The sequence below is a fragment of the Littorina saxatilis genome, linkage group LG3 (assembly GCF_037325665.1).
Source record: "Littorina saxatilis isolate snail1 linkage group LG3, US_GU_Lsax_2.0, whole genome shotgun sequence".
NCBI lineage: Eukaryota > Metazoa > Mollusca > Gastropoda > Littorinimorpha > Littorinidae > Littorina > Littorina saxatilis.
The window spans coordinates 52,552,040-52,579,993 of NC_090247.1; the positions used below are offsets into that span (position 1 = coordinate 52,552,040).

Sequence of the window (27,954 nt, forward strand, 5' to 3'; positions counted from 1 at the left end):
CCCTTCATTTGTTAGCCTTTTGGTTGCCGAGACTTTTAACAGCGTAGTGATACAATGACAAGCGGTCGTACGCGTGCCAGAGAATGGTCGCGGTGATTTTGATACCCCTGGGTGGATTCATGCGCTTAATACGGGTGGAATGAGGTTTTGACAGGGGGTGCGAAGGGGTAGGGGGCGGGGTCGAGGATGTTGGGAGGGTTTGAAGCGGAAACGAGGAGTTAGAAAAAGTCAGGAACGAGAGGGAGAGAGTGACAGTTGTGGTTGTTGGACTGATCTGGGGGAAAGGTTACAACAATATTTGCAAAGATTGCCTCTGTATGTGAACAAGTTCGTGAGGTTTCATAGACTGGACAGAAGTCACCACCGCGAAAGGCCGGAGCAGTTTCAGCGTCTTTCTACTAACGGAGATTTGTATTCGAAGGATGCTTCTCTGGTCCTGCAACGTTGAACTTTCACTGAGTTTTTGATCAATAGTGACTAAAAAAAAAGTTGACTTTGAGAAGTTGAGAGTGTGACCTGTTTTTCGAATTATTCTTACCCGAAATTGAAACTTTTATTCGAGAGAGACTGAAAAAACATGCCTCACTGAAGCACTCGTGTACAGATTAGCCAAGTGTGACCATTGTGAGATGTGTCATCGATACTGCTCTTGACGGAAAAGCGAGCCTAAGATTTTGCCCCTAAAAAACGGTGAAGAAAGAAGAGAGAAAAAACAAGAAAAGAATAAAAGTAAAAAACAAAGAGAGAAAAATAGACACATTAATTTATGAAAAACATCATGGAGCGTCATCATCTCTCCCACAGTCACTACGACCCTCTCAACCTCACATCAACTAAATCTTCACCAACGCCAAACGACCGCAACGACGACGACGACGACATCAGTGTCGACGACGGCGACTGGTGCATGAGGGACGATGAAAAGTCCAGCAGAGGAAAGAACAAATACAAGGAGCGAGTTCCCGAAGGCATCCGACTGCGTATCAACAGTAGAGAACGTGACAGAATGCACGACCTCAATACGGCTTTGGATTCGCTTCGACAGGTAAGTCACGTGAAATGCAAGAGAAAAGATTAGAGAAAAAATCAAATAAAAAGAAGTTACAATCTTTTTTTGTTTGACGGTTACCTGTAGGTCTACAACCATTTTTCTCATCATACGTATTTTATTTTTTAAAGCGAGAGAAGAAAATAAGTTTCCCCGACTTAACGGTCCTGTGATTTTTGAAGAGAGGTTTAATAACATCGTTCTCTTTTTGTTTGTTTCTTTATTTTCTGTTCTTATTTGTCTGTTCCTTTGTTTGTGTGTTTGTGATGCTAGTTCTCTTTTTATATTTAGTCAAGTTTTGACTAAATATTTTAACATCGAGGGGGAATCGAAACGAGGGTCGTGGTGTATGTGCGTGTGTCTGTGTGTCTGTGTGTCTGTGTGTGTGTGTAGAGCGATTCAGACTAAACTACTGGACCGATCTTTATGAAATTTGACATGAGAGTTCCTGGGTATGAAATCCCCGAACGTTTTTTTCATTTTTTTGATAAATGTCTTTGATGACGTCATATCCGGCTTTTCGTGAAAGTTGAGGCGGCACTGTCACGCCCTCATTTTTCAACCAAATTGGTTGAAATTTTGGTCAAGTAATCTTCGACGAAGCCCGGACTTCGGTATTGCATTTCAGCTTGGTGGCTTAAAAATTAATTAATGACTTTGGTCATTAAAAATCTGAAAATTGTAAAAAAAAAATAAAAATTTATAAAACGATCCAAATTTACGTTTATCTTATTCTCCATCATTTGCTGATTCCAAAAACATATAAATATGTTATATTCGGATTAAAAACAAGCTCTGAAAATTAAATATATAAAAATTATTATCAAAATTAAATTGTCCAAATCAATTTAAAAACACTTTCATCTTATTCCTTGTCGGTTCCTGATTCCAAAAACATACATATGATATGTTTCGATTAAAAACACGCTCAGAAAGTTAAAACAAAGAGAGGTACAGAAAAGCGTGCTATCCTTCTTAGCGCAACTACTACCCCGCTACGAGTATACGGTCTTGCTGAAAAATGGCGTTGCGTTCAGTTTCATTCTGTGAGTTCGACAGCTACTTGACTAAATATTGTATTTTCGCTTTACGCGACTTGTTATATTTAGTCAAGTTTTGACTAAATATTTTAACATCGAGGGGGAATCGAAACGAGGGTCGTGGTGTATGTGCGTGTGTGTGTGCGTGCGTGCGTGTGTGTGTGTGTGTAGAGCGATTCAGACTAAACTACTGGACCGATCTTTATGAAATTTGACATGAGAGTTCCTGGGTATGAAATCCCCATACGTTTTTTTCATTTTTTTGATAAATGTCTTTGATGACGTCATATCCGGCTTTTCGTGAAAGTTGAGGCGGCACTGTCACGCCCTCATTTTTCAACCAAATTGGTTGAAATTTTGGTCAAGTAATCTTCGACGAAGCCCGGGGTTCGGTATTGCATTTCAGCTTGGTGGCTTAAAAATTAATTAATGACTTTGGTCATTAAAAATCTGAAAATTGTAAAAAAAAATAAAAATTTATAAAACGATCCAAATTTACGTTTATCGTATTTTCCATCATTTGCTGATTCCAAAAACATATAAATATGTTATATTCGGATTAAAAACAAGCTCTGAAAATTAAATATATAAAAATTATTATCAAAATTAAATTGTCCAAATCAATTTAAAAACACTTTCATCTTATTCCTTGTCGGTTCCTGATTCCAAAAACATATAGATATGATATGTTTGGATTAAAAACACGCTCAGAAAGTTAAAACAAAGAGAGGTACAGAAAAGCGTGCTATCCTTCTTAGCGCAACTACTACCCCGCTCTTCTTGTCAATTTCACTGCCTTTGCCATGAGCGGTGGACTGACGATGCTACGAGTATACGGTCTTGCTGAAAAATGGCAGCTACTTGACTAAATATTGTATTTTCGCCTTACGCGACTTGTTATGACTTTGATTAATGCTATACTTTACATGTATGTACATTCCACACAAAAAAGTTAAAGTTTATGGAACGATTTGTTCTTAGACGGAACAAAACATTCACGAGACTTTCGACCTATCAGACTTTTAAGTGGAAAAACAAGATACACAGCAGACGCAAATCGATTCATAAACGTTCAGTTAAATTCACCTTTCTTCTTTTGGAACATTTGGAGTTTGTGTCGGATTTACACAGTCATGCAAAACTAGAATAACAGCTTGCCAACAAAATCTAATTAAATTAGAGAGATGGATGGATGGAGATTAAAAAAATAGTTTTTTTTGTCTCTTTATTTTTTTTATCAATATTATATTTGTTGAACTCTCTTGTTAATTGAATGTGTTACTTCCCTTTGGTTATTTAATATGTTAAACAACGCTCTGCCTCATTTCGTTTAAGATTGTTCTTTTTACATCTAGTCAAGTTTTGGCTAAATAATTTAACATAAACGGGGAATCGAGACGACGGTCATGGTGTATGATGTGTGTGTGTGTGTGTGTGTGTGTGTGTGTGTGTGTGTGTGTGTAGAGCGATTCAGACTAAACTACTGGACCGATCTTTATGAAATTTGACATGAGAGTTCCTGGGTATGAAATCCCCGAACGTTTTTTTCATTTTTTTGATAAATGTCTTTGATGACGTCATATCCGGCTTTTCGTGAAAGTTGAGGCGGCACTGTCACGCCCTCATTTTTCAACCAAATTGGTTGAAATTTTGGTCAAGTACTCTTCGACGAAGCCCGGGGTTCGGTATTGCATTTCAGCTTGGTGGCTTAAAAATTAATTAATGACTTTGGTCATTAAAAATCTGAAAAGTGTAAAAAAAACAAAAACATTTATAAAACGATCCAAATTTACGTTCATCTTATTCTCCATCATTTTCTGATTCCAAAAACATATAAATATGTTATATTTGGATTAAAAACAAGCTCTGAAAATTAAATATATAAAAATTATTATCAAAATTAAATTGTCGAAATCAATTTAAAAACACTTTCATCTTATTCCTTGTCGGTTCCTGATTCCAAAAACATATAGATATGATATGTTTGGATTAAAAACACGCTCAGAAAGTTAAAACAAAGAGAGGTACAGAAAAGCGTGCTATCCTTCTCAGCGCAACGAATACCCCGCTCTTCTTGTCAATTTCACTGCCTTTGCCATGAGCGGTGGACTGACGATGCTACGAGTATACGGTCTTGCTGCGTTGCGTTGCGTTCAGTTTCATTCTGTGAGTTCGACAGCTACTTGACTAAATATTGTATTTTCGCCTTACGCGACTTGTTTATTTGTTAGTTAACTGTTGCTTAATAGGTCCAGCGGACCATTTAGGCCAAATCAGTACCCCCTTCTTGTTTATATGTATACTATTTAGTTAATTAAGATTTGTCATAAATATTCTTGGCGTTCTGTTATGAGTTGAGTTATTCACCTTTGATAACGTGGCCATCCTTTTAAATTTCATTTGTCTGGTTATTTATCAATATCAATAGATTAGTGTCTCTCGGGGATTTTTTGTCGCAAATGGAAAAAAAAAATTTCCTTGATTTTGTTTCTCTCAGATTAGCAACTTTAAAAATATCCCTAATCCATGCAATTCGATTTGCCATTTGAGAAAAAAATTTTAAAACCATTTCATGGTAAGTTTTAAGGTCCATCTGGTCCCCTAGATAACACGAACTGGTGTACTTATTCCAGAAGATATATATAGGAAAACCGAGAGTCAGATTTATTTATTTTATATGTTAATTTATCTGTTTAATTGATCGATTTATCAATGTATCATCTTAATCATTTATCAGTCTATGAATGTATTTATTTATTTATCTATTCAGTTAGTCAGTCAGTTAGACAATCAGTTTGGTACTTGTTCCTTCGTTCGTTCATTCATCCATCAATCTTTCTTTCTTTCTTTCTTTCTTTCTTTTTGTTTGTTTGTAATTTTTTCTTTCTTATATTTAGTCATTTTTATTTTATTTATTCATTAATCTATGCACATGAGCAAAACCATGGTCAAACATAAATCAATAGTTCTATCTCATTTCCCTTCATAACAACATCAAAGATTATAGATGACCTCCAGCATGGTTTGTTCTTTGTACAACTTATCATGTTCTTTGTACAACTATCTTTGTACAGGTAATGCCGTACTCGCACGGTCCTTCGGTCAAGAAGCTGTCCAAGATGTCGACGCTACTCTTGGCACGGAACTACATCGTCATGTTGTCCAGATCTGTGGAGGAGATGAGACGTCTCCTGCAGGAAGTGACGTCATCGCGAGGTCTTCTGTCTCATCCTCCTCATCTTCACCTTCCTTCGTCTCATCATTCCACCCTCATCGCCGACGTTCCTCCAACTTTGACTTCGTCTTTGGCGACCTTGAACTCTTCTTTAGCGTCCTTGACCTCAGCTTATCGAGTTCCGGTGGCTGTTCCGGTTCCTACTATGCCGCCAGTCACCGCTGTATCGTCTGCTTCCGCTGCTGCTGCTGCGAAGGTTCTTTCCTCAGTGCACTCCCCTTTTCTTCCCGGCATGCCTCTCATGGCCTGTGCATGCATAGAGTGTCAGCGGAAGTTATCGCATTCTTCACTTTTGAAACGACCTTGAAATTCTTGAAATGGAAGTCACACATTTTTGCGTGGACATTGTAATGAAAGAAACAATTTGGCCTCGGATCTGATGGATCAAGGTTTCAAGGTGTTTTCATTCGCTATAGGCTCTGAAGCAAACATGTATAGAAATCATTCGCACACACAGACATGGACATTTGAACACTAGACATATTTGACAGAGATCTCCCTATTGGTGCTTTGCGATTGTGAACTCGTGAGTCTCATAATTATACTGTCTTTTCTGAATGATTGAGCTCAAGTTTACTAGTATTTTCAAAGCATTCATCCAAGTGCAGAGAGAGACGCATGGAACTGATAATAGGGGTAAACGTGATCATTCCGACCATAGCTGTATAATGCTACTTCTATTGTGAGTGAAAAAGTGGCCCGATGAAAACTTTAAATAGAAAAACCAAGAGGGCGCGCCAACGTACTCTTAGCCAAACACTTGAATGTGAACAGTTGCTCTCATCGTTTGAAGTGTTCGTTCGCTTTCCGGGTCAGAAGTGCATCTGAGCCATTGTTTCCCAAGAGTGAGCAGGCATATTAATATCTGTGTAAAACAAAAAACTTGAAGAGTGTGTAAAAAAAAAAAGATATAAAAAATAACAAATAGCGAAAGCTGTTTGACAAAATTTGTGGAAAGAATGAGTAGCGTGTGCGTGTGTGTGTGTGTGTGTGTGTGTGTGCGTGCGTGTGTGTGTGTGTGTGTGTGTGTGTGTGTGTGTGTGTGTGTGTGTGTGTGTGTGAAAATATGTGTGTCCGTATGTCCGCGCACACGTGTGCGATTTTGAGATCAAAGTACATGTATTATTATTTTAAACAAAGAACAAAACTCAACTGCACTCAACACTCCAACGACGTTTTATTGCTTTTATTTTGCAATACAGAATACATTCCAAACAACGTGTAAGCAGGAAAAAAGAGAAAGAACAAATTTAATCATGTGAACGTACTCGCTTAACAGTCGTCTAAAATAAATTGTTGACCTTCGCCTGGTAAAGTTTTGGAGTTTGTCACTAACTGTACGTACGTTAACAAGTTTCGAGAGAACCAAGTTTTTACCTGAATGCATTTAGGAAACAGACCACCGAATCCTGAAAACCATAAACTATTACATTTTTCAGTTAAAAACTGTGCTGTCATCGTAAACACTTATTTCTCCTTTAAAATATTCTCAAAAGCCATTTGTGTAGACCTTTACACTTCCTGTAGCATCTTCTGTTTTCTTTGATACTTCAATTTTATTCAGTTTTTTGTTCTTCTTTTTTTCCACAGAGTAAAGTGCGAAAGATGAGTGGTAAAAGTAAGGTAGCAATATACAATATGTTTAGATACATCTGCTTTAAAAGTTAATAGCCGTGTCATAAAGGAGCTAAATGTCTTTGATTTATACACGTGTCAGAACACTTGTCCTCAATACTGTACAGTATCATCTACACATTTGCATGGAAAATGAGCATGAAGCCGATGCCACTTGTAATATTATAGGGTATCACTTTGGCTGCAACTTTTCCTTTCTTTGTAAACGTAAGCAAATTGCTGCTTATATTAACGATGGGAATTTATTTATTGTTTTAAACACTGAACAAAAACACACACACACACACACACACACACACACACACACACACACACACACACACACACACACACACACACACTCGCATGCACGCACCACGTATACACAAACTGGCAACACGTTATCGGCCCGAATGTGTCATGGGCATACGTAAGTACATCTGAAAGCTGCCTTAAACAAAATAGTAAACTTTAAAGATTTAAAGTTTAAGGGTTTCCATAAACTTGATGAAAACATGATTACGATCACAAGTGAATGAGAACAAGTTTGATCCATTTCTGTTGCGATCGATTAACCCGCATCTCATTTTCATCATCCCTGAATCTGGGTGTTCTTTTCCATCATCACACAGAAAAATACATAACTCAGACTGCACAAAATCCGATTTGTTGTGAATACAAATTTGTTTTCACGTACCATGCGTCCAAGTTTTGTCTTTCCAGCCAATTCCTGTGGCTTAGCAAATGCTACAACAAAAATTGTAATATTGCAAGTACACGTTCTAACACTTGAACTTGTGCGAATTGTATTTACACTTCTCTGTACAATACATCAAATCGTACACGCAGACTGCACAGCATCACTGTTACAGCCCTTGTCTCAGACAGATAAAAAAAAAAAAATTATTAATGATTATTATTATTATTATTATGAACATTTGTGCGCCTAATCTAAATATAGCCCTAGGCGCTTACAAAATATAAAATACATAGTGAACATTATACGAAACACAAATCGACAAGGACTCATACACTCGCAGACAGGCGCACAGCGAGAACGCGACGCACTCACTCATACCAACTACAGGCACATGCATTCTAGACGGAAAAACAGTCGTAAATAAATAAATAAAGTATTGGATACATAAAGTTTGTTGAGAGAAGAAGAATAGAGCTGGAAAGGGAAGAAGAAGGAGAAAGAAAGAGACAGATCAAGGACCAGCAGGAGAGGGGGATGGGTGGTCATGATCGGACTAGTGAGGGAAGAGGTGTGTTTTGAGTGAGGTTTTGAATGATTGCATAGATGTGGAGTGCCTGAGTGAATGCGGGAGTTGGTTCCAGATGGATGGGGCCTGGTAGGAGAAGGTGCGCTGGCCATATGTTTTGGTGCGTGCTGATGGTATCCTAAAAAGGCGGGTGTCTGCGGAGGATCTTAGGGAGCGAGAGGGGGAGTAGACATCAAGAAGGTCAGAAAGATAGCTAGGGGACGATAGATCAAAGTTTCTGAAGCAGAGTGTGGAGATCTTGAACTGAATCCTCTGTTGAACAGGCAGCCAGTGTAGGGTTTGAAGAAGAGGGGTGATGTGGTCATGCTTGGAAGAACGAAAGATGAGGCGGGCGGCATGATTCTGAACACGCTGAAGCTTTTCGATGATGTAGTTGGGAGAGCCAGATAGAATGGAATTGCAATAATCGAGTCGGGATAGGACAAAGGTGCAGAGCAGAGTTTTAGTGGCATCCTCAGTGAGGAGATGACGGATGGAGGAGATGCGGCGGATTTCAAAGAAGCAAGTGCGACAGACATTGGCAACATGCTGATGGAAGGACAGGGACTGGTCAAGAGTGACACCTAGGTTGCGGACAGCAGGAGAAAGAGCAATAGAAGAACCATTGAGATCGACAGACGAGGGAAGAGAAGGATGATTGAGATGTTTTTTAGGAGAGACAAGAATCATTTCGGTTTTCTCCTCATTAAGCTTCAGCTTATTCAGGTCCATCCACGCCTTGAGGTCGGTGATACAAGACTGGGTGGAGGCAATGAGGCGAGGGAGGTCAGAGATAGGTCCAGAGAGATAGAGTTGGTTGTCGTCGGAGAAGCTGTGGTGAGAGAGAAAGTGGTGAGCGGCAATTGAAGGGATGGGTTGGGTGTAAAGGACGAACAAAATAGGCCCCAGGACGGAGCCCTGGGGCACACCGTACTGTAGAGGAGAAGCAGAAGAAGATAGGCCGTTCACAGAGACAGACTGGTAGCGATCGGTGAGATAGGACTGAAACCAAGAAAGGACAGACTGAGAAATGCCAAAAGAGTTTTGAAGGCGGGACAAGAGCACGGCATGATCAATAGTGTCAAATGCCGCGCTCAGGTCCAGCAGAGAGAGAAGGCAGACGTCGTTGTTGTCGAGTGCAGTCAGTATGTCGTTGCTAATTTTCAGTAGAGCGGTTTCCGTCGAGTGTCCAGAGCGATAGGCAGATTGATTGCAGTAGAGAAGGTGGTTGGCTTCAAGATGGTCCAAAAGCTGGGAGAGTACGATTTTTTCTGTTATTTTGGAGAGAAATGAGAGATTAGACACAGGTCTGTAGTTCTTCAGATTTTCAGGATCCAAGCCGGTTTCTTGAGAAGAGGTCGGAGGATAGCGGATTTGAAAATGGCAGGAAAGGACCCAAATGAGAGAGAGGCGTTGATGACGGAGGTGAAATGCGGGAGGAGAGTATCTAGACAGTGAGTGACGATAGAGGCGGGGAGGGGGTCAAGTTCGCATGTTTTGATGCCGGCGTGCATGATAGTTTTTCTGACTGTGCTTTCGGTAACAGGCTGAAATGAGGAGAAGGCAGGGCCAGAATAGGAGGGGTCAGGGATGGGGGACTGGGTGGGGGGGAGAGCGTCAAGAGACTGGCGGAGTGTGGAAATCTTGCTGGCAAAGAAGTCGGAGAAAGCCTGAGGAAGACGAGAAGAAGGAATCTCAGAGGGAAGTGGAGACGAGTCAGATTTACCAAGAAGAGTGTTAGTGATGTCGTACAACTGTTTTGAAGAAGAGCATGCGAGTATTTTGACATTGTAAAATGCAGTCTTGGCTGCGTGAACGATGCTAGTGACTGCTTTGTTGGCAACTTGAAAAATCTGCTTATGAACAGTCAGGCCTGATTTCAACCATTGTCTCTCTGCTCTACGTCTCTCACGCTTGGCATCTTGCAACTGAGGCGCAGCGGACGAGTACCAATACTTTTTTTTCTTTTTTTTTTTATGTTCTCTTTCTTTTTTTTTTTCTTTTTTTTTTTTGGGGGGGGGATTTGTGTATACATATATAATGTGTTGTTGTTATTTCCTTTTTTTCTTCTTTTTTTCTTCTTTTATGTGGTTGTTGTTTTTGTTTTTTGTTTTTTTGGTTGTATTTTTGTACATTTTTTTCAAGATTGATCATACAATGATATAATCTTCGATTATTAATTAAATACAATTTGACCTTTCTTCTGTGCTTCTTTTTCAGTATGTTGTCAGAGTGTGTACTGTTTTTTTCAGAAGTAGTCAGCAGGAAATACGATTTAACTTTTTTCATCATATATATACAACGACGATTTCGGCACCATAATACAACAGAATGACCCGCAGCTAGGTCTGTGGAATTTGAGTCACTCAAACTCACAAAATGTGTTGTCGAGTCCGTCAGATAACCCCGCTTAGTTATGACATTTCTGCCAGAACTAGCAGGCTCAAGACCACAAGTCAGTCACGAAAATGTACATTGTCACATACACCGATTAACAGTTCCGCGGCCATTTTAGATTCGCACATGCGCACATCTTTTTTTACGAGCACTTTTGCTTCTTCTTCCTCTTCCGATTTCCTTTTTTTGGAGAAAATGCGCATCCGCAGATCGTTTTTTCGAGAGTTTTTTCTTCTTCTTCCTGTTCCGGTTGATTTGAAAAAGCGAAGATTCAGTCGGCAGAAAATGCAATTTTGTAGTCTTCAAGGCCTGGAGTTGCTTTTGAGTGTTCAAAGAAAGAGTGTAAAGGTTCTAAGGATTACATCGGGCACACAAACACGCGATTTCCCTTTTTCCCCCCTTTGATTTGAACGCGTGCGCAGATCGTTTTTGCGAGTGTGTTTGCACTTCTTCCTCTTCCGCTTTGTACCTTTTTCCTCTTCCGCTTTCCTTCTTCCATGTAAACGCCGAAACTGTTAACTGGTGTATTAGTCTTCTGCAGTGATGTCACAGAGAAATCAGTCTCAGCATCTTCTTTCCAGTGAAAGAGAGAACGGCTGCGGGCTATTAATGAGAGTTAGTCGCCCTTCCAACGATGGTGGCGTGGGTCCGTGTTGGCTCAGCCGGTAGCGATGCAAGATGGAAGAGACGTACAGGAAGAGTTCCATGCGGGCCATTTGCTCACCGGGACAGGCGCGTGGACCTGGAATAAACAGAGAATATTAAAACTTGTTTGGGGCTATAGGTCGATTTGCAGTTGTTTTATGATAATCATTATTCAGTAAAAGTCTGTGACCGGCACGGTTGGCCTAGTGGTAAGGCGTCCGCCCCGTGATCAGGAGGTCGTGGGTTCGAACCCCGGCCGGGTCATACCAAAGACTTTAAAATTGGCAATCTAGTGGCTGCTCCGCCTGGCGTCTGGCATTATGGGGTTAGTGCTAGGACTGGTTGGTCCGGTGTCAGAATAATGTGACTGGGTGAGACATGAAGCCTGTGCTGCGACTTCTGTCTTGTGTGTGGCGCACGTTATATGTCAAAGCAGCACCGCCCTGATATGGCCCTTCGTGGTCGGCTGGGCGTTAAGCAAACAAACAAAACAAAAAGTAAAAGTCTGTGTAATCTACACAAATCGCAGCTAAGGGCGAGTTGCAACCAATGTAATAATGGACTCAGTAGAAGAGGAAATACAAGTGGAATGATTTGCTCTAGTCCTGTTTTCGAATTCTTCTCATGTGTTCTTCTGCTCTTCTTGTTCACTTCCAAGTCCCATCAAAACAATGTAACCATGACTGCAGACTGAGGTAGAATGATGGCCGAACTAAACCAAACTAAACTGAGCTTAACAGATTTGACTTGAACTGAACTGACTGAGCTAAATTAAAGGCAATGTTCAAGAACAGTGCTCCAACGTCAGGGAATCTGTTGCAAGGTAACACACTTTACAGACAGAGAGAACTGTGACGGTGTGTCAGTTGAAAATGAGATAAAATCGTGGTGAAAATCGATATCTTTGACACTGTAATTCCATTCATTCTGTAAACCCTTAATAACATGATCTGATCTGATTATAATGTACTTCTGATTGACCTTATTTACGTGTTAAAGGTACATAACTTCATGGTCGACTGTTGACAAAAAGAGTTAATTTGAAAAACGTTTCTTGAATTTTACCAAACTGAGAATGAAGCTTGATGATTGTTATAACCTCACAAAAACCTACCCATGGAATAAGGAATGAAGTTAGGGTGCCGCTTCACTCTCCCGTCCTCTCCCATAAACCTCTCGGGGCGAAACACTTCCGGGTCACCCCAAGTCTCGACCTCGTAGTGAACGGAATGAATATTCACGATGACAATGGCGTCTTGCGGCAGATGGAAGCCCCGCAGCTCTGTGTCACGTGCCAGCCCGTGCGCCATTGCTAGAGGCCCCACATCTGCGTGACGTTGTGCCTCCATGATGGTGGCTTCCAGATATGGCAGTCTGCTCCTGTCCTCGAGGGTTGGGGTTCGATCCTTGCCCACGTGATCCAGAAGCTCCTGTTTGGGCAAAGCATAGAAATGTGATTATGAGATGTTGAGAGGCGGTGTTTTTACGCAGGAGTAGAATGTTGACGCAGAAGGAATTCAACTTCACTGACAGAACATGTGTGATATGGAAAAGTGTTGATTTTACGCAGGAGACGTCTGACGTAGAGGCAAATCAACTTCACTGACAGAACATGTGTGACTATGAGATGTGGAAAAGTGGTGTTTTTGCGCAGGAGAATGTTGACGCAGAAGCAATTAAATTTCACTGACAGAAAATGTTCTTGATGCAAAAGTTAAAAAGTTCATAATAAAAATGCAGATAAATGCAAACGCTTTGACCATAGCTACGTACTGTACAAACAAAATCTAGGGTACAAAATCAGATGATCGTGACTTTATATGCAAACAGACAACACGTTCTGTATATTGACATCTAAATAATTATTCAAATGTGTTACGTCCAACTGAACAACAAACGTTTAAAGAAAAGACGAGACGGGGTCAGTTATAACTAAAAGATATTCTTGCTCGGTTAAAAAATAAATCAGATAATTAACTTTTTAGATGCAAACACACAATATGTTCCGTAAATTTCCATTTAAGTTATTATTCAAATATATTACGGCAAGTTAAACCCTCACAACAATGAACCCAAGACTTACCTGGTAGCACTTTTCCTGCACCTGAGGGAATCGAACCATGTAGAGGAGGACCCAGTTCGCCGTGGCACTGGGGGATTCTGATCCTCCTGCCAATATGTCGCCAGCCACTTTAACCAAGCTTTCCTCTGAAACACACATATTTTGTTTCCTGGTTTTAACACTGGCATTTTGCACTGAAAATGTCTGAAAGTGATGCTCTGTGTTTGTGATCGGGATTTTTTTTTCTTCTTCTTCTTCTTCTTGTTCTTTCTCTTTCTGTTAAAGCCTCGCGTTGTTGTTGTTGTTGTTGGAGGTTGTTGTTGTTGAGGTTGTTGTTGTTGTTGTTGTTGTTGTTGTTGTCAAATTTGACCAGGGTTTTACATGGAATAAGACCATTCCTTAACTTTGTGACATAACAAAAATCAATAGTCTGGGTGTCCTCTGTGCACACTGGGATATTTGTATGACTAAATGTCGACATTAATTCACACAAAAAGTCTAAGTCCCATCAGCAAGCAGTCAGGGTGTTGATTTTCGGTATGTAACCAAGTGAAGGGATGGTCTTATCCAATGTAAAAGCCTGGCCAAATCTGAGATGATGAGCCAAACTATGAGGGAAAAGTTGTACCTTTAAGTCGTGCATGCTACGCACGCAAATTAGCACTCAGTATCAATTATATTGTGCCTTCACAAATTCATGGGTATTCGCGGTTAAACACCACTTTCGCATACCACCAGTGACAGGCCCCTAACCATTCGGCCACACTCCTCGGTTTTCTTTGATGTCTATGTGTGCGTATTACTTTTCAGAAGGTTCCGTTCACTGACCCCAAATCTCGGTGACGTGCAACACACGTTTACTGACACACATTCAAAAGTCGTCATTAAGCTGATGAAAAGTGCAGATTGTAAACAGGACACACCCACTCGTTCTTTATGATATACCAACTTAATTCGGTTGGAACGTAACAAAAGTTGAGAGACTAGTAGGCCTACTGGGTAAGGCATTGAGCAAAAACAAGATTCGTAAAAGTTTAGATTGCATAGATATTGTGCATGAACAAGTCTGCTTTGAAGTAGGCTACCTTTAAGTACAAAGTGTCGTCTTTATCAATTGTATCTTTAGTTCATCTTTTTGGAGCACCCCGCGTCTCGCAATGCGATGAATAGACGATTTTTGGAAATAACTCTACTATGAAGTTTGTATTGGTTGTGCGGGAAGAGTTGTTTTCCCTTTTTTTCTATAGAAATACTGAGGCAAACTACGCGTGACATTGTAGGCTCGCCTCTGAGTATTTCTATGGAAACAATGTTAAGCAACTCTACCACAACCTATACAAACTTGACAGAGTTATTTCGCAAAAATCGTCTGTTTCTATAGATACAAAAAGCAAGGAAAAACAAGAAATTCCTCCGATAGGAAAAACACCCCCGTCAAAGGGAAATCCCGTTGGTCAAAGGGAAATAACCTTCTCAGTTGGTGGCAGTGAGAATGGTTATTTCCCTTTGACCAACGGGGGTGTGCCTCTATAAGTCCTTGTATAATTTTAATCCACCAATAACTCCCTAACCGTGTGTTTGACTGGTCCCAATTTTTGTAAGGACCGTCTCAGGAATGTATAGAACCTGTTCACCAAGTTTGGTGACGATCGGTCCGTTCATTCTTGAGATCTACTTGCGAACACAAACACACAAACACACACACAAACACATCGAGTGAAACCTATACACACCCCTATACCGGGGGTGTAACAAGGGAAAGCAACTCTTTTTCAACCCATAAACGTTAGTTCTGGAATTCGTCTAGTCCGCAGTTACGAAGTTCGCGGACAACAAAACGTGAAAAGTAAGGTATCGGTGACAACCATCATCCCTACGTCATCACCAAAATGGCATTCCAAAAACATCCGTAATATCACAATGACCATTGCTAATCCACCCCTAATCCTCAGTTTTTGAGAGTTTTGCAATTTGAATAGCCTACTTCTGGAAACATAATACAAGAAGGATTTGTGCGCGATGTCACAAAAGAGAGATTCACGTAGCGTTAATAATGTACCTTGGATTTCAGAAAATACTGCAAAACGTTGTTTGAATGTACATGAATGAATAGCTATTCCTTTGCAAAAGTGGGTTTTTTTTCTGAACAAGTATATTAAAAAGCAAAAGAAATTCTTGTTTGTAAATTGTACAATAATCTTAGAACACTTACACATACTGCCTTAATCGGTCTACTTGTGTGAGTGTGCTAGTTCCAAGTGAAAGCTTTTGTAGCCGAGAGTTAAATTATAAATAGAAAACAAAATAAAACGAATGGCTGAATTCCATTACGAGACTGTTTTGTATGTGCACTGGAGCAGCTCAAAAACTTGTATTACCTTTCACGAAAATGGCCCCAGAGCGCACGTCACATCATTATAGCCGCAATTGCCCTGGCCTATTTCCCCTCCCCAATCTATTTCTCTCATACGCCTTATTACCCTTACCCCTACCCCAATGGTTTTGCAACAGAAGTCAATTATAATGACCTACGTTAGTAAACTGACGCTTGCTGTAGTGTACAGCAAGGCACCCCTAGTATATACAATGACACAAAAGAAAGGCATTCATGACTTGCAAATATCCGCCAACTAACGACGATCGCATCGAGTTCGCGGGTTCACGGTATGGGTATGCACCCTTTTGCCGTAGATGCCACACTGGTCTTGAGCTTAAAGTTACAAGACTCACTACAAAATTTATATCATTTCTTCTGCAGCGAAATTACCATTTCTTCTGAGGTAACACTGTATCTTTTCAAGAACTTGCTCGCAGATCAAAATGTGCAGCTACTGTACGCCCATAATTTCTCCACGTCTCTGTAATCAAAATTTGCGCATATGCTCGTAATTTCGCAACGTGCGCTCGAAACTTGCACCAACGGCCGTGATTTTAAAAGGTGCTTAAAAAGATGCGTATTCGCCCGTAATTTCTAAAAGTGCGCACAAAATGTGTGCCAAGGCCCCTAATGTATATGTCTGCATTACTGCGCCCGAGTTATCCATTCAGGTATGAAAGGCGCCACAGCAAAGGAATGTTTGCAACACAAAAGTATTGTTGTTCTTCGTTTGTTTGTTTGTTTGTTTGTTTGCTTAACGCCTAGCCGACCACGAAGGGCCATATCAGGGCGGTGCTGCTTTGACATATTAACGTGCGCCACACACAAGACAGAAGTCGCAGCACAGGCTTCATGTCTCACCCAGTCACATTATTCTGACACCGCCGGACCAACCAGTCCTAGCACTAACCCCATAATGCCAGACGCCAGGCGGAGCAGCCACTAGATTGCCAATTTTAAAGTCTTAGGTATGACCCGGCCGGGGTTCGAACCCACGACCTCCCGATCACGGGGCGGACGCCTTATCACTAGGCCAACCGTGCCGGTCTTGTTCTTCGTTGCACTGCGACAAAACTCAAGCTAACAAACGTCACATAATTATATATAATATATATTTACACCTAATCACCTGGCTTCGTACCGCAACACGGTGGCCTAGTGGTAAGGCGTCCGCCCAGTGAGCGGGAGGTCGTGGGTTCGAACCCCGGCCGGGTCATACCTAAGACTTTAAAATTGGCAATCTAGTGGCTGCTCCGCCTGGCGTCTGGCATTATGGGGTTAGTGCTAGGACTGGTTGGTCCGGTGTCAGAATAATGTGACTAGGTGAGACATGAAGCCTGTGCTGCGACTTCTGTCTTGTGTGTGGCGCACGTTATATGTCAAAGCAGCACCGCCCTGATATGGCCCTTCGTGGTCGGCTGGGCGTTAAGCAAACAAACAAACAAACAAACAAACCTGGCTTCGTTACGTGATACTCTTGTTGTGGTGCACTTGTAACTCGAGAGTTAAATTGCAGTGCAGTTGAACCCTCCTTTTAAGACCTTGAAAAATCTGAGAAAATAGGTCGCGTAAGGCGAAAATACAACATTTAGTCAAGCTCAGTCGAACTCACCGAATGAAACTGAACGCATTGCATTTTTTTCGCAAGACCGTACACTCGCAGCATCGTCTGTTTACCGCAAAGTGGCAAAGGCAGTGAAATTAACAATACAGAAAAGCGCGGTAGCGGTTGCGCTGAGGAGGATAGCCCGCTTTTCTATATCTCTATTCTTTTTAACTCTCTGAACGCGTTTTTAATCATATCTATATGTTTTTGGAATCAGGAACGGACAAGGAATAAGATGAAATTGTTTTTAAATCGATTTCGGAAATTTAATTTTAATCATAATTTTTATATTTTTAATTTTCAGAGCTTGTTTTAATCCGAATATAACATAATTATATGTTTTTGGAATCAGAAAATGATGAAGAATACGATACACGTATTTTTGGATCGTTTTATAAAATAACAATTTTAATTACAATTTTCAGATTTTTAATGACCAAAGTCATTAATTAAATTTTAAGCCTCCAAGCTGAAATACAATACCAAAGTCCGGCCTTTGTCGAAGATTGCTTGGCCAATTTCAATCAATTTGATTGAAAAATGAGGGTGTGACAGTGCCGCCTCAACTTTTACAAAATGCCGGATATGACGTCATCAAAGACATTTATCGAAAAAATAAAAAAAACATCCGGGGATATCATTCCCAGGAACTCTCATGTCAAATTTCATAAAGATCGGTCCAGTAGTTTAGTCTGAATCGCTCTACACACACACACAGACAGACAGACACACATACACACGTTCACCACGACCCTCGTCTCGATTCCCCCCTCTATGTTAAACATTTAGTAACAGAGGGAGTCTTAATTAAAATGGGGTGATATTTTTGCAGAGTTTATGAATACAAAACCTGAGAAAACAGGGTTTTAAAACGGAGGGAGTCTTAAACTGGATGGGGAGGGGGCAGGCTTAAAATGGGGGTTCCACTGAATTAACAAAGAGTCACTGACGTGAAAAGGTATGAGGTGTGGTGGCTTAATTACTCTTCAAGCAGGTGCGCAAGAGTGATTTGCTGGCGGAATAAAGGCGGGTGAACAATAACAAGTTCACACCTGGGTGACATTACATTGTTTGTTGTTGAATAAACACTTTGTTTTGATGTCCAGCAGAAGTTTAAAACAAAATACAGCCAACATATTTCAGGTGGCTTTGAAAAGACAACAAGCATCACTCCCTTTTTCTGCGATGACAAAAGAAATTAAAAACTAATAAACCTAATGGCAGAGAGATTCATAACAGACTAAACGGAAAAGTGATATATTACATTATTCTTAAAATTAAAGAAAAACACTACAGAACCTTCACATACGCTAGCAATCAAAATGTAATATGACAACAACAAAATTGTTTAAACTCAACGGCAAAGATTAAGACTAGACCTACAAAGATATCCATTGCAACTTTGCATGTATATATATAAATATTTAAACCAAAACAGACAAGACTGCACAGAATAGAACACAATCTCTGGGAAAATACGAAGGTGAGAATAGAGGAGCAGACACAGATGGACAGACACACAGACAGGGAAAAAGCAGAATGACTGTAACTCTCTGCTTTCTCTGGAGGAGCATGCATGTGGATGCCAAGACGCATTAAAAGCTTTGGGGAATGTTAAACAAAAACTCCCCAGCACTGTGACAAGAAAATACGCAAGCACCAGATGTTTTATAGATGAAAAAGGACGTTTGCACTTGGGGCTTTGATAAAAACCGTTCGTTTGTTTTTTTATACCGAAGGAATGACGTCACAGAGAAGCCATGCCCTAGCTTTTCTCGAAGACCTGTGAAAGCGAGACCGAAGTGAGTTTTTAAAAAATCTTCAAATATGCCATCGCACGCATCTCAAAGATATTGTGGATTTCTCTTTATAAAAAAAATAAACAAATAAAACCAAATGTGTGGACGAAAATAGGCACAGAAAGCTTTGAAACAATATCTGAAACTGCCAGAAAAAATGCCTACCGACACCAAAACATTACCATTATCAGATTACATTAAAACATAAAGATTTCATTAAGATAATGCCACAGTCTTGGGGAATATTCATTTTGAGGAAAGAGGTTTCTGTGCATTTCTTGCAATCGCTTGAAACAGGTGGTTTCTTTCGGTCCATGTTGTGGTAGCTTTCAAACCAATTTTCCTCTTGCCAGTGAAAGTATGTTTGGAAAATATTACCTAAGTCTTTGCTTTCGATTTCAGGAAGTCTGCTTTCAATTTCCTTTACATTCTTATAATAATGCTTGGATATACTGTCATTGTAAATTAGCTATTTGCAAACACATTTAATTTCAAAAACTAAAAAGTAACAACAAAATCAACTTTGCACTGCAGATTTTTGCTAAGGTCAAATGCGGTCCTTTTATCCGGAAAGCTATGCTCTGTGCACTGACTCTAATCAAAAGCGTACACACTGAGAATTAATAAAGAAATGAATAAGCAGATAGATAAATGAATGAATTCATAAATGAAAGAATAAACAGATGTGTTTGGAGTCAAAGCAGTTGCGACACACTGACTTCAAAAGAAAGATAGAAAGCACCCAACAAATGTAAACAAATGTATTAATAGATTTGGTTTATTGAGACAAATTTTTCAGCCGTTACCGCCTTATGTTGTACTGTCATGCAGGAACACCACTATAAGCTTCTAGCTTGTTGCTGTTTCTGTGAACTTTGTATACATGTCATGATTGTAACCTTTGTTAAAATAAACTTATGTTTAAACCAAGAAGAAAGAGAGAAACAGTCAAACAAATCATTCAAATCCAAGCAGCTTTGAATGCGGGCGTTTACAAGGGCATGCCCTTTTGCTATTTAGCGTTGTGTAAAAGTTGAATTTTCTACAAGCACAGTGCACCTCTTTTCGTAACGGTACTGTCACATACATCTCTCTGCCAACAATCCCATTCCATATTCTACATTTCATAAACACTGTCGCGTGTGTAATCACACATAATGTCGGTGACCTTCCTGTTTCGGTCATCAGGCCGAAAGTGCCGCCATGTTGGACTAGATATCAACTTCCTGTGCCGTGAGTGAATACAACCGTCGTAACGGACACAGCATCTTTTGTCTGTTCCACAAAATAATGGTCGCTGTTTACGTCCAGGTCAAGGGTTGACTAAATCGGTCTTAGCACTTTTGATGTTCTGTGAACGTATTAGTGACCTTAAAAGTTCGCCGTGTGACGAACGTGCGTTGTATTTGTTTGTTAGTTTGTTTGTTTGTTTTTATTTATTCATTTGTTTGTTAGCTTGTTTGTTTGTTTTGTTTTCAGTTGTTTTCAAAAAGATTTCTTGATAGTCTACACGTGGTAAATGGTTCATACTTAAATCAGACAAAACTCACATACCGGGTACTTGCATAACGTGGAAAAAGTTCGATTTTCTTGTTCGTTGTTGACGAAAGAAAATAAGATGCTGACAAATTCTGAATACCATTATTACTGGTTGAAAAAGAAAAAGTTAATGCTTAGACCACGAAACACACTACTTCTATATTTCAGCGATTTCTAAAAAAAAAACAGTAAAAAAAAAAATAGATCAGTACCTGACTGCATTCACCATCGTCACTATAATTTTGAAAATTTTCATTACCCAAGTGTTTGTAAGCAAGAGTATTTGTCATCACGACATCACACAAATCGCCAAAAACTACATCAGAAGCGTTTCAGCATCAAATCATCTTGACCGATATTGTTGAATCTCTTACCGATCTCAAATCAGTCAGTGTATGTCAACACCATGTGTACCAGCTCAAGACGTACATAAGAAACGTTACATCATCAACTCATCATCACCCAATTCCACCCACACTCAGGCCATTGTCAAAATCTGGACAGTCAGTATTTGTCATCACCACATCATACACAAGTTCAAGATATACTTAATGGGCTCATTTTGCCACACTTTAATTTCTGACACACAAACTAATCTAAGAATCTGAACACTGTTGGTATCCGTTGGGTCGCCTGTTGGTGAGACATGTGCGCGTTACAAATATTCGTATTATTATTATCATTATAATTATGAGTGTGCATGAGTTGTTAATGCGAAAGAATTTGTATGAGTGCGCCTTGAGTCGCCTTGTGGTGAGATATGTGCGCGTTATAAATTCTCGTATTAATATTATTATTATTAATGATGATAATGAGTGTACTCACTATCCATATACGTCGGCGTCTCGCTCTTCTGCTTCTGCATCACCTCGCGCAGATACGTGGCAACGACGTCATCAGTTTCTGCGTCCCCCAAGTTCTTTTCGTGTTCGGCGAGTTCCGGGTACACAAGTTGACTCTCAAGGACGTTCATGTTTTCGATGCAGAACCAGAAGCGGTAAGGGTCTCCGGGTAGAAAGCGAACAGCGGGGAAGAAGTTGAGTGGCTCAGTGTTTCCGAAAGTCTCGAAACAGTTCTTCAGAGCTGTCATGACGTTGTTGAACCTGCAAAGTGAAAACAGCTAATGAAAATGAAATTAATCTTTGACTTGACTTGCCTTTCATTGTCCATAGCACTAATCTGTGTGTTCTAAAGTGAACTTTGCTGGGGTTTTGTTCGTTTGTTTGTTTGTTTTTTGTTTGTTTGATTTTTCACAATCAGAGACGGCTAGAAACGGTTTATACAATACAATACAATACAATACAATACAATACAATACAATACAATACATTTAATACCATGCGACTTGATTGTCTGAGTGTCTGAGTGTGGGCAGAAACAGAACTTAGATTTTCCTGCCTGCAAGCCAATTCGTGACAAACAAATTTGACAGGAAAAGTGGACATTTTGGGGACAATTCAATGAAGAATACGTGGGCGTTTTTCAGAGAAAGCGAGCTATTTTCTAAAAAAAAAAAAACCTGGATGGAGACACCTAATGTTATGTGTAGTACGTGTGCATATTTTACATTGTCAAAAGTGAAAATCCAGATCGAATACATGTACATGGAATGAAGGAAACGTGGGCATGATTATCAAATAAACCAATTTCTGAAGAAACCAAGATCGAGGCAGAGACTGATGTGACGTATGCAGTGCGTGTTTACATTTCATGACTTGTTAATCTCTCGAACTGAAACTACGTCAAATTTCACAAATCCTGCCACTACCATAAACAACTTCCGATTGTGCTGCGTAGGAATAATCGCTACTTCCTGCTCGTGTGTAGAGCCGTGGTTTTGTGTTATCTTTGATCACAGCCACTTGAACTATTTACCGAGGGAGTAAATTGTACTTACTCTTTCTGTCTGTCTGTCTGTCTGTCTGTCTGTCTGTCTGTCTGTCTGTCTCTGTCTCTGTCTCTCTCTCTCTCTCTCTCTCTCTCTCTCTCTCTCTCTCTCTCTCTCTCCACGTTGCTATTCATTTAAAAAATAGTTAATTTCTCACAACCGATACGATTAACATGATAATTAATTGATGACTTTAAAAAAAAAACTCAATGTTTGGCCCATCACGTACAAACCATTGAGTCATATAGCTGAGATTCAAACAACCCGCCCTGATATGGCCCTTCGTGGTCGGCTGGGCGTTAAGCAAACAACCAAACAAACAAAAAATTCAAACAACAGGCTTCTTATAAGAAATCATAATATTTCTACCTCTCTTTTTGCACAAGCTAAAATATTTGATTCCAAGAACAAGATTAAAAAAAAATCAACATTACTCACTTGGGATCATCCAGCTCAAAGCGATGTCCATAGATGACGGAGATGATGACATTGCTGAACGACAATCGCAGAAGAGGCCCGAAATCCACGGGTTGCCTTTGGCAACACGACTGGTCCAGATGGTCCAGAAGACAGTCTACCTCGACCTGAATCTTGTGGTTCATGGTGGAGGTCCGGCCAATGCCAAGGGAGCGGAACGCGCGTTCCATGAACCCCCGTTGTTCTCGCCATTCTGCGCCTGAAGTGTTGATGATTCCTGCAAAGAGAAACAGTATGAAGGGAAATTAAGGGGTAAAATACAGGAAATATATACATGGAGTTGTACAAAAGTCAAACCATTTAGTCTACAGAATTGCCAATGTGTGGGAGGGTCATACATAAGCTATAGTAAATGTCCCCCAAATATAAAGTAATAATGGAATTTTTATGTTTTTTCCTGCTTTTGAATATATTTGATTTTAATTCTTGCTCTGTACGCGAGTTCATCTACCCCTGGGCTCAAGAACAGTAACAGGCATTATGTCCTGATCAATATTGCAAAACATTTATTTGGCAATTTGCTTAGGTGGTTCAACTTTGCCCCCGTTACCATACGTCATCGCTTTATGCATTTGCCACTTCGGTTTTGGAACTGATTGCATTCACTGAATACAAATCTCTCATCAGATGACTCGGTCATTGACGGCGCAGTGGCGTGGTGGTAAGACGTCGGCCTCCTAATCGGGATGTCGTGAGTTCGAATCCCGGTCGCTGCCGCCTGTTGGGTTAAGAGTGGAGATTTTTCCGATCTCCCAGGTCAACTTATGTGCAGTTGACTTAACCCTGCTAGCGACTTAACCCCCTTCGTGTGTAGATGCAAGCACAAGACCAAGTGCGCGCGGAAAAGATCCTGTAATCCATGTCAGAGTCGAATTCGGTGGGTTATAGAAACACGAAAATACCCAGCATGCCTCCCCCGAAATCGGCGTGTGCTGCCTGAATGGCGGGGTAAAAACGGTCATACACGTAAAAATCCACTCGTTCTAAAAACATGGGGGAACGTGGGAGTCTAAGCCCATGAACGTAGAAGAAGAAGAAGAAGAAGACTCGGTCATTGCACATTCATGACCCCTCCTGAAATGTGTAGCAACCCTTTGGTTGCAACTTCTCCACTTTCAATCTTTGTCATAAACAAAGTTTCAGAATCTCAACGACTCGTCACGTCTTCAGCTTCTTCACTGCACGTATCATCGACTAATCGATTCAGAATATGTTGATTATAAAACACAGTCGAACCTGCCCTTGCGAATACCTCTCAAAAGCGACTACCTGCCCACAAAGACCATCCCAAGTTTCCCAGACAAGTTTTTCTTCTATGTAAATTACCTTTTCATAGCGTCTACCTGTCTGTAAGGACCATTTTTGGTGGGTCCCTTAACTTGGGCGTTCGTTATAGAGAGGTTTGACTGTACAATGTAATCACCTTTTCCCTGGGCCATTTCCTGGGACACAAAGGTGTGTGCACGATGCGAAAATACGCCTGCTTTCTTGACCAGCGCTTCACGAATGACGTCATATCCGTTCAGCACCACAACGAGGCGATTTCCAGCGTAAAAGGAAAAGATGTCTCCAAGCTTTTCTCTGCGAATAAAAAAGAAATTTCCATTTCAGCTATATACGACATTTTTCTAGAAATGCAGTAACTTAGTAAACTTAGTTTCATCGCTGTCTTGTCGATTTATAACATGACAAGAGGCGATGGCAATGTTTCGAACAGCAGCGTTCTTTAAAGGAATGTTTTGAAAAACTATATGTAGTAGTTTGGTCGCTTACATGTTACGCTTTGGTGTACTCGGAACAAAATGAGCTAGAAAATACCTTTTCCAAACAATAGTATAAGTCATCTAACAAAGTCAGCAAAACTGATGAGTAGTATTGACTATTGAGCAGAAAATCAGAACGGTAAGGGCAAACTATCGTCCGTAGAGAAGGTTACTTTCAGTGCATAGCCTGCGAATACAGAAAGCATGATTAGTTAGGCCTAAAAAAAAAATAGGTATGGTTACGGTAACCCGACCTACCCTATTTTTTGGGGCCGACCCTATAACTTTTTATTACATTTGTCACAAAAATACCAAAAAAACCAAGTAAACGAGTGCAGAAAACGCAATGAAAGCGAAAGCGCCCGAGTCGCACACTTATTTCCCTGTCAAGTAGGTTTAATTTGTACACATTAGAAAAAAAATTTAAAAAAATAAAAAGTGATTGCCTACCTTCCTACCCTATTTTCTTTGGCTATGTTACCGTAACCACACCTATTATTTTTTTTGGCCTTAGTAGCCTAAGGTTTTAGACAAAGTTACTTAAAGTGTTTTTGGTACGATTTCCAAAAATAACACACACGCACACACACAAAATTACTCCCTCACCTCATCTCCGAAAACATCACTCTGGGGTCACTGCCCATCTTCAGGAGATGCAAATGGCCCACAAGGGGGAGAGCAGTGCCGGGGGACGGCGGAAGAGGTCCAGTTGTCTGCCCTTGCCGACGAGTCCATGTGAGGACAGAGCCCAGCAGAGCGGAGGCGAAGAGGAGGGTGAGGGGGGTTGTAGCACCTCCGACCCACTGCTGCAGCTGCTGCAGGAGGATCGGATATGACGTCAGCACGTCACGTGACGGCACAAACACTTCAAGCATGGTTGGGGATATGCGGTTGAAGTTATGGAAGACACGGAGCTGGGTTTTTTTTCTTCTGAAAATGAAGGAAATCGTTTTGTTTTTCAATGAAACAGAAGCACTCGTGCATGTTGAGAGGATACATATTTGTTTCTGTAAAATAAACAGTTGGCATAGGAAAAAAATATGAATGCACGCTGAAAAAAGTAAAATCAATAAAAATGTCAACAACAACAAAAACACAACCGCTACCACCACTACCACCACTACCACCACCACAACAACAACAACAACAACAACAACAACAACAACAACAACATCAAAAACAACAACAACAACAACAACAACAACAACGACAGAAAACAGCAAGTCCTCACCATCTGTCCAAACATCCCCATTCGCAATATATATAATAGCATGCACCAATGCCGTGTGAAGAGGAAGATACTAAAATTAGCATTTTCGAATTAGTGTTGGCGATGTTAGCATTCCATCTGAAATGTTAAAATCGTGTATACTAAACTTGCACGTTTACAATAACCGAAAGTTCAAGCTGGCGCCATCACCAACCTGTGCCTGCGGTCAAGAAGACCAAACAGCGGAACACATCTTACAGCGATGTCCCTTACTAGATGAGGAACGAAAAGAAGTGTGGCCGTCACCAACTCCCTTGCAGACCAAACTATACGGCAGTCGACAGGAGTTGGAGAAAACAACAACATTTATCACCAGTGCTGGACTGATTGTGTAACCTCTGCGAACGCCAAGAAGAAGAAGAAGACAATAGGTTTCCTTAGTCTGTACGTCAAAGCGTAAGAAAAGAACCAAACTGGTTTCTTTTCCAGTCAGCATTAAAATGGAAAATTATTGTTAACATCCTCCAGAGTTAACCTTCGCTTGTATAAGTAATTAAGATCGATGGTTTCCTAAGTCTAGGAGGAAATTATAAGGTGAACAGTCAATTCGGGTAGAAAACAATTATCGGTTTTATATTGTTAAAACAAAATATATATATTTTTTAGTAGGTGCGTTATTTCTGTAAATAAAACAACTTCAATCAACTAAACATAAATCATCCAGCGGAATTAAACGTGAGTGGAAGAAAATTAACACAAAATCGTTTGTAAAACGAATTTCAAGAAAAAACGAGAAAGGGTAGTGTGTAAACAGCCATTAGAGGACGGACAAAAGTGTAAATGTCAACGTATCGTATGATAATAATAATAATAATAATAATAATAATAATAATAATAATAATAATAATAATAATAATAATAATAATAATAATAATAATAATAATAATAATAATAATAATAATAATAATAAGGGTATTGATAGGGCGCAAATCCTAAAACAGTTATAAGCGCCTTAAAATCTTAAATATAATAATCTTAATAACAGCAACAATACAAATTAAAAACAAATAAACTTTAAATAAATGGAAACACATTTGTATGAAGGGGAGAAGCGTTATTTCCCTTTAAAAAAAAAGGCTAAGTGATTTAATCTTCCCATCCTTTTCTAAATAAGGAATGAAACAAAACAAAAAAAACCAGCTTTTTCCGAAAATAAAAGTGGACTTCCTTCCGATTACTGTTTCAATCTGAATCTGTTGCGTGTGTTGTTTGTTGCACATAACGTTTTCTGGTGTGTCTGTTTTTTCGTGCTTTTTTTATTTTGATAATTATATACTATTGTTCAACTTTTAATAAACTTTCTTGACTTTGAGATCTTGTCTTTTTAATGTATGCTGTCTGTTTCTTTTCTCTCTCCCCCCCCTCTCTCTCTCTCTCTCTCTCTCTCTCTCTCTCTCTCTCTCTCTCTCTCTCTCTCTCTCTCTCTCTCTCTCTCTCTCTCTCTCTCTCTCTCTCTCTCTCTTGACAAGGTTGTGCGCGATAGCGAAACACACCCCCCAAATAAATGAAGAGAAAACTCAAACAAGCAAACTAGCAGAACAAAACAAAAACAAACTAGCGAATCAACAAACAAACAAACAAGCAATACCAAAAAAGGCTAGAAGAAGAAAACAAACAGAAAAGCAAACAAACGAATAAACAACTAAACAAACAAATAAAACACAAGTGCACACGCAACTTAGTACATTCTGCACACACACATAAAGAACACACACAAAAAGTCTGAAGGAAGCGCGTTTATGTTTGTAACGAATGACTGAGGTCAAATCGCATTTTGCACTCATCAAAATGTAGCATCGTTGAGCTTATCCAGATACACATAGATATGTAAACAATAGAGTATACTTACTTCCTGGTTGGAGCAGGCTCTGCAACCCCGAGAAGTGAAATTCAGATCCTCGAGCTGAAGTTCTCTTGCTGCAGAATATC

The 27,954-nt window shown here is 40.0% G+C and overlaps 2 protein-coding genes across 3 annotated transcripts in view; one reads left to right on the forward strand and one right to left on the reverse strand.

Moving 5' to 3' along the window:
• The first annotated feature begins 276 nt into the window (after window positions 1-276).
• LOC138960944 (oligodendrocyte transcription factor 2-like) lies at window positions 277-5,630 on the forward strand. Its single transcript, XM_070332573.1, has 2 exons — window positions 277-1,045; window positions 5,163-5,630. The coding sequence occupies exons 1-2, from the start codon at window positions 767-769 to the stop codon at window positions 5,628-5,630; spliced, it is 747 nt and encodes a 248-aa protein (XP_070188674.1). The 5' UTR covers window positions 277-766.
• Window positions 5,631-10,840: 5,210 nt separating this feature from the next.
• LOC138962621 (cytochrome P450 2F2-like) overlaps window positions 10,841-27,954 on the reverse strand; it is a 28,358-nt gene continuing 11,244 nt past the window's right edge. For both annotated transcript variants that reach the window (XM_070334510.1, XM_070334509.1), the window contains 8 exons: window positions 27,875-27,954; window positions 25,362-25,685; window positions 24,416-24,573; window positions 22,954-23,209; window positions 21,453-21,730; window positions 13,328-13,452; window positions 12,359-12,674; window positions 10,841-11,341 (listed from right to left, as the gene is read on the reverse strand). The exon at window positions 27,875-27,954 is cut by the window's right edge. In XM_070334510.1, coding sequence (XP_070190611.1) covers window positions 11,163-11,341; window positions 12,359-12,674; window positions 13,328-13,452; window positions 21,453-21,730; window positions 22,954-23,209; window positions 24,416-24,573; window positions 25,362-25,630 — 1,581 coding nt within the window. In that variant the 5' untranslated portion in view covers window positions 25,631-25,685; window positions 27,875-27,954 and the 3' untranslated portion in view covers window positions 10,841-11,162. The remainder of the gene's footprint in view (window positions 11,342-12,358; window positions 12,675-13,327; window positions 13,453-21,452; window positions 21,731-22,953; window positions 23,210-24,415; window positions 24,574-25,361; window positions 25,686-27,874) is intronic.

Bases quoted from the DNA above. Each gene is read 5' to 3' on its own strand.
- LOC138960944 (XM_070332573.1), top strand. From the start codon at position 767: ATGAAAAACATCATGGAGCGTCATCATCTCTCCCACAGTCACTACGAC. The intron at 1,046-5,162 runs GTAAGTCACGTG...ATCTTTGTACAG, and splicing joins CTTTGGATTCGCTTCGACAG to GTAATGCCGTACTCGCACGG.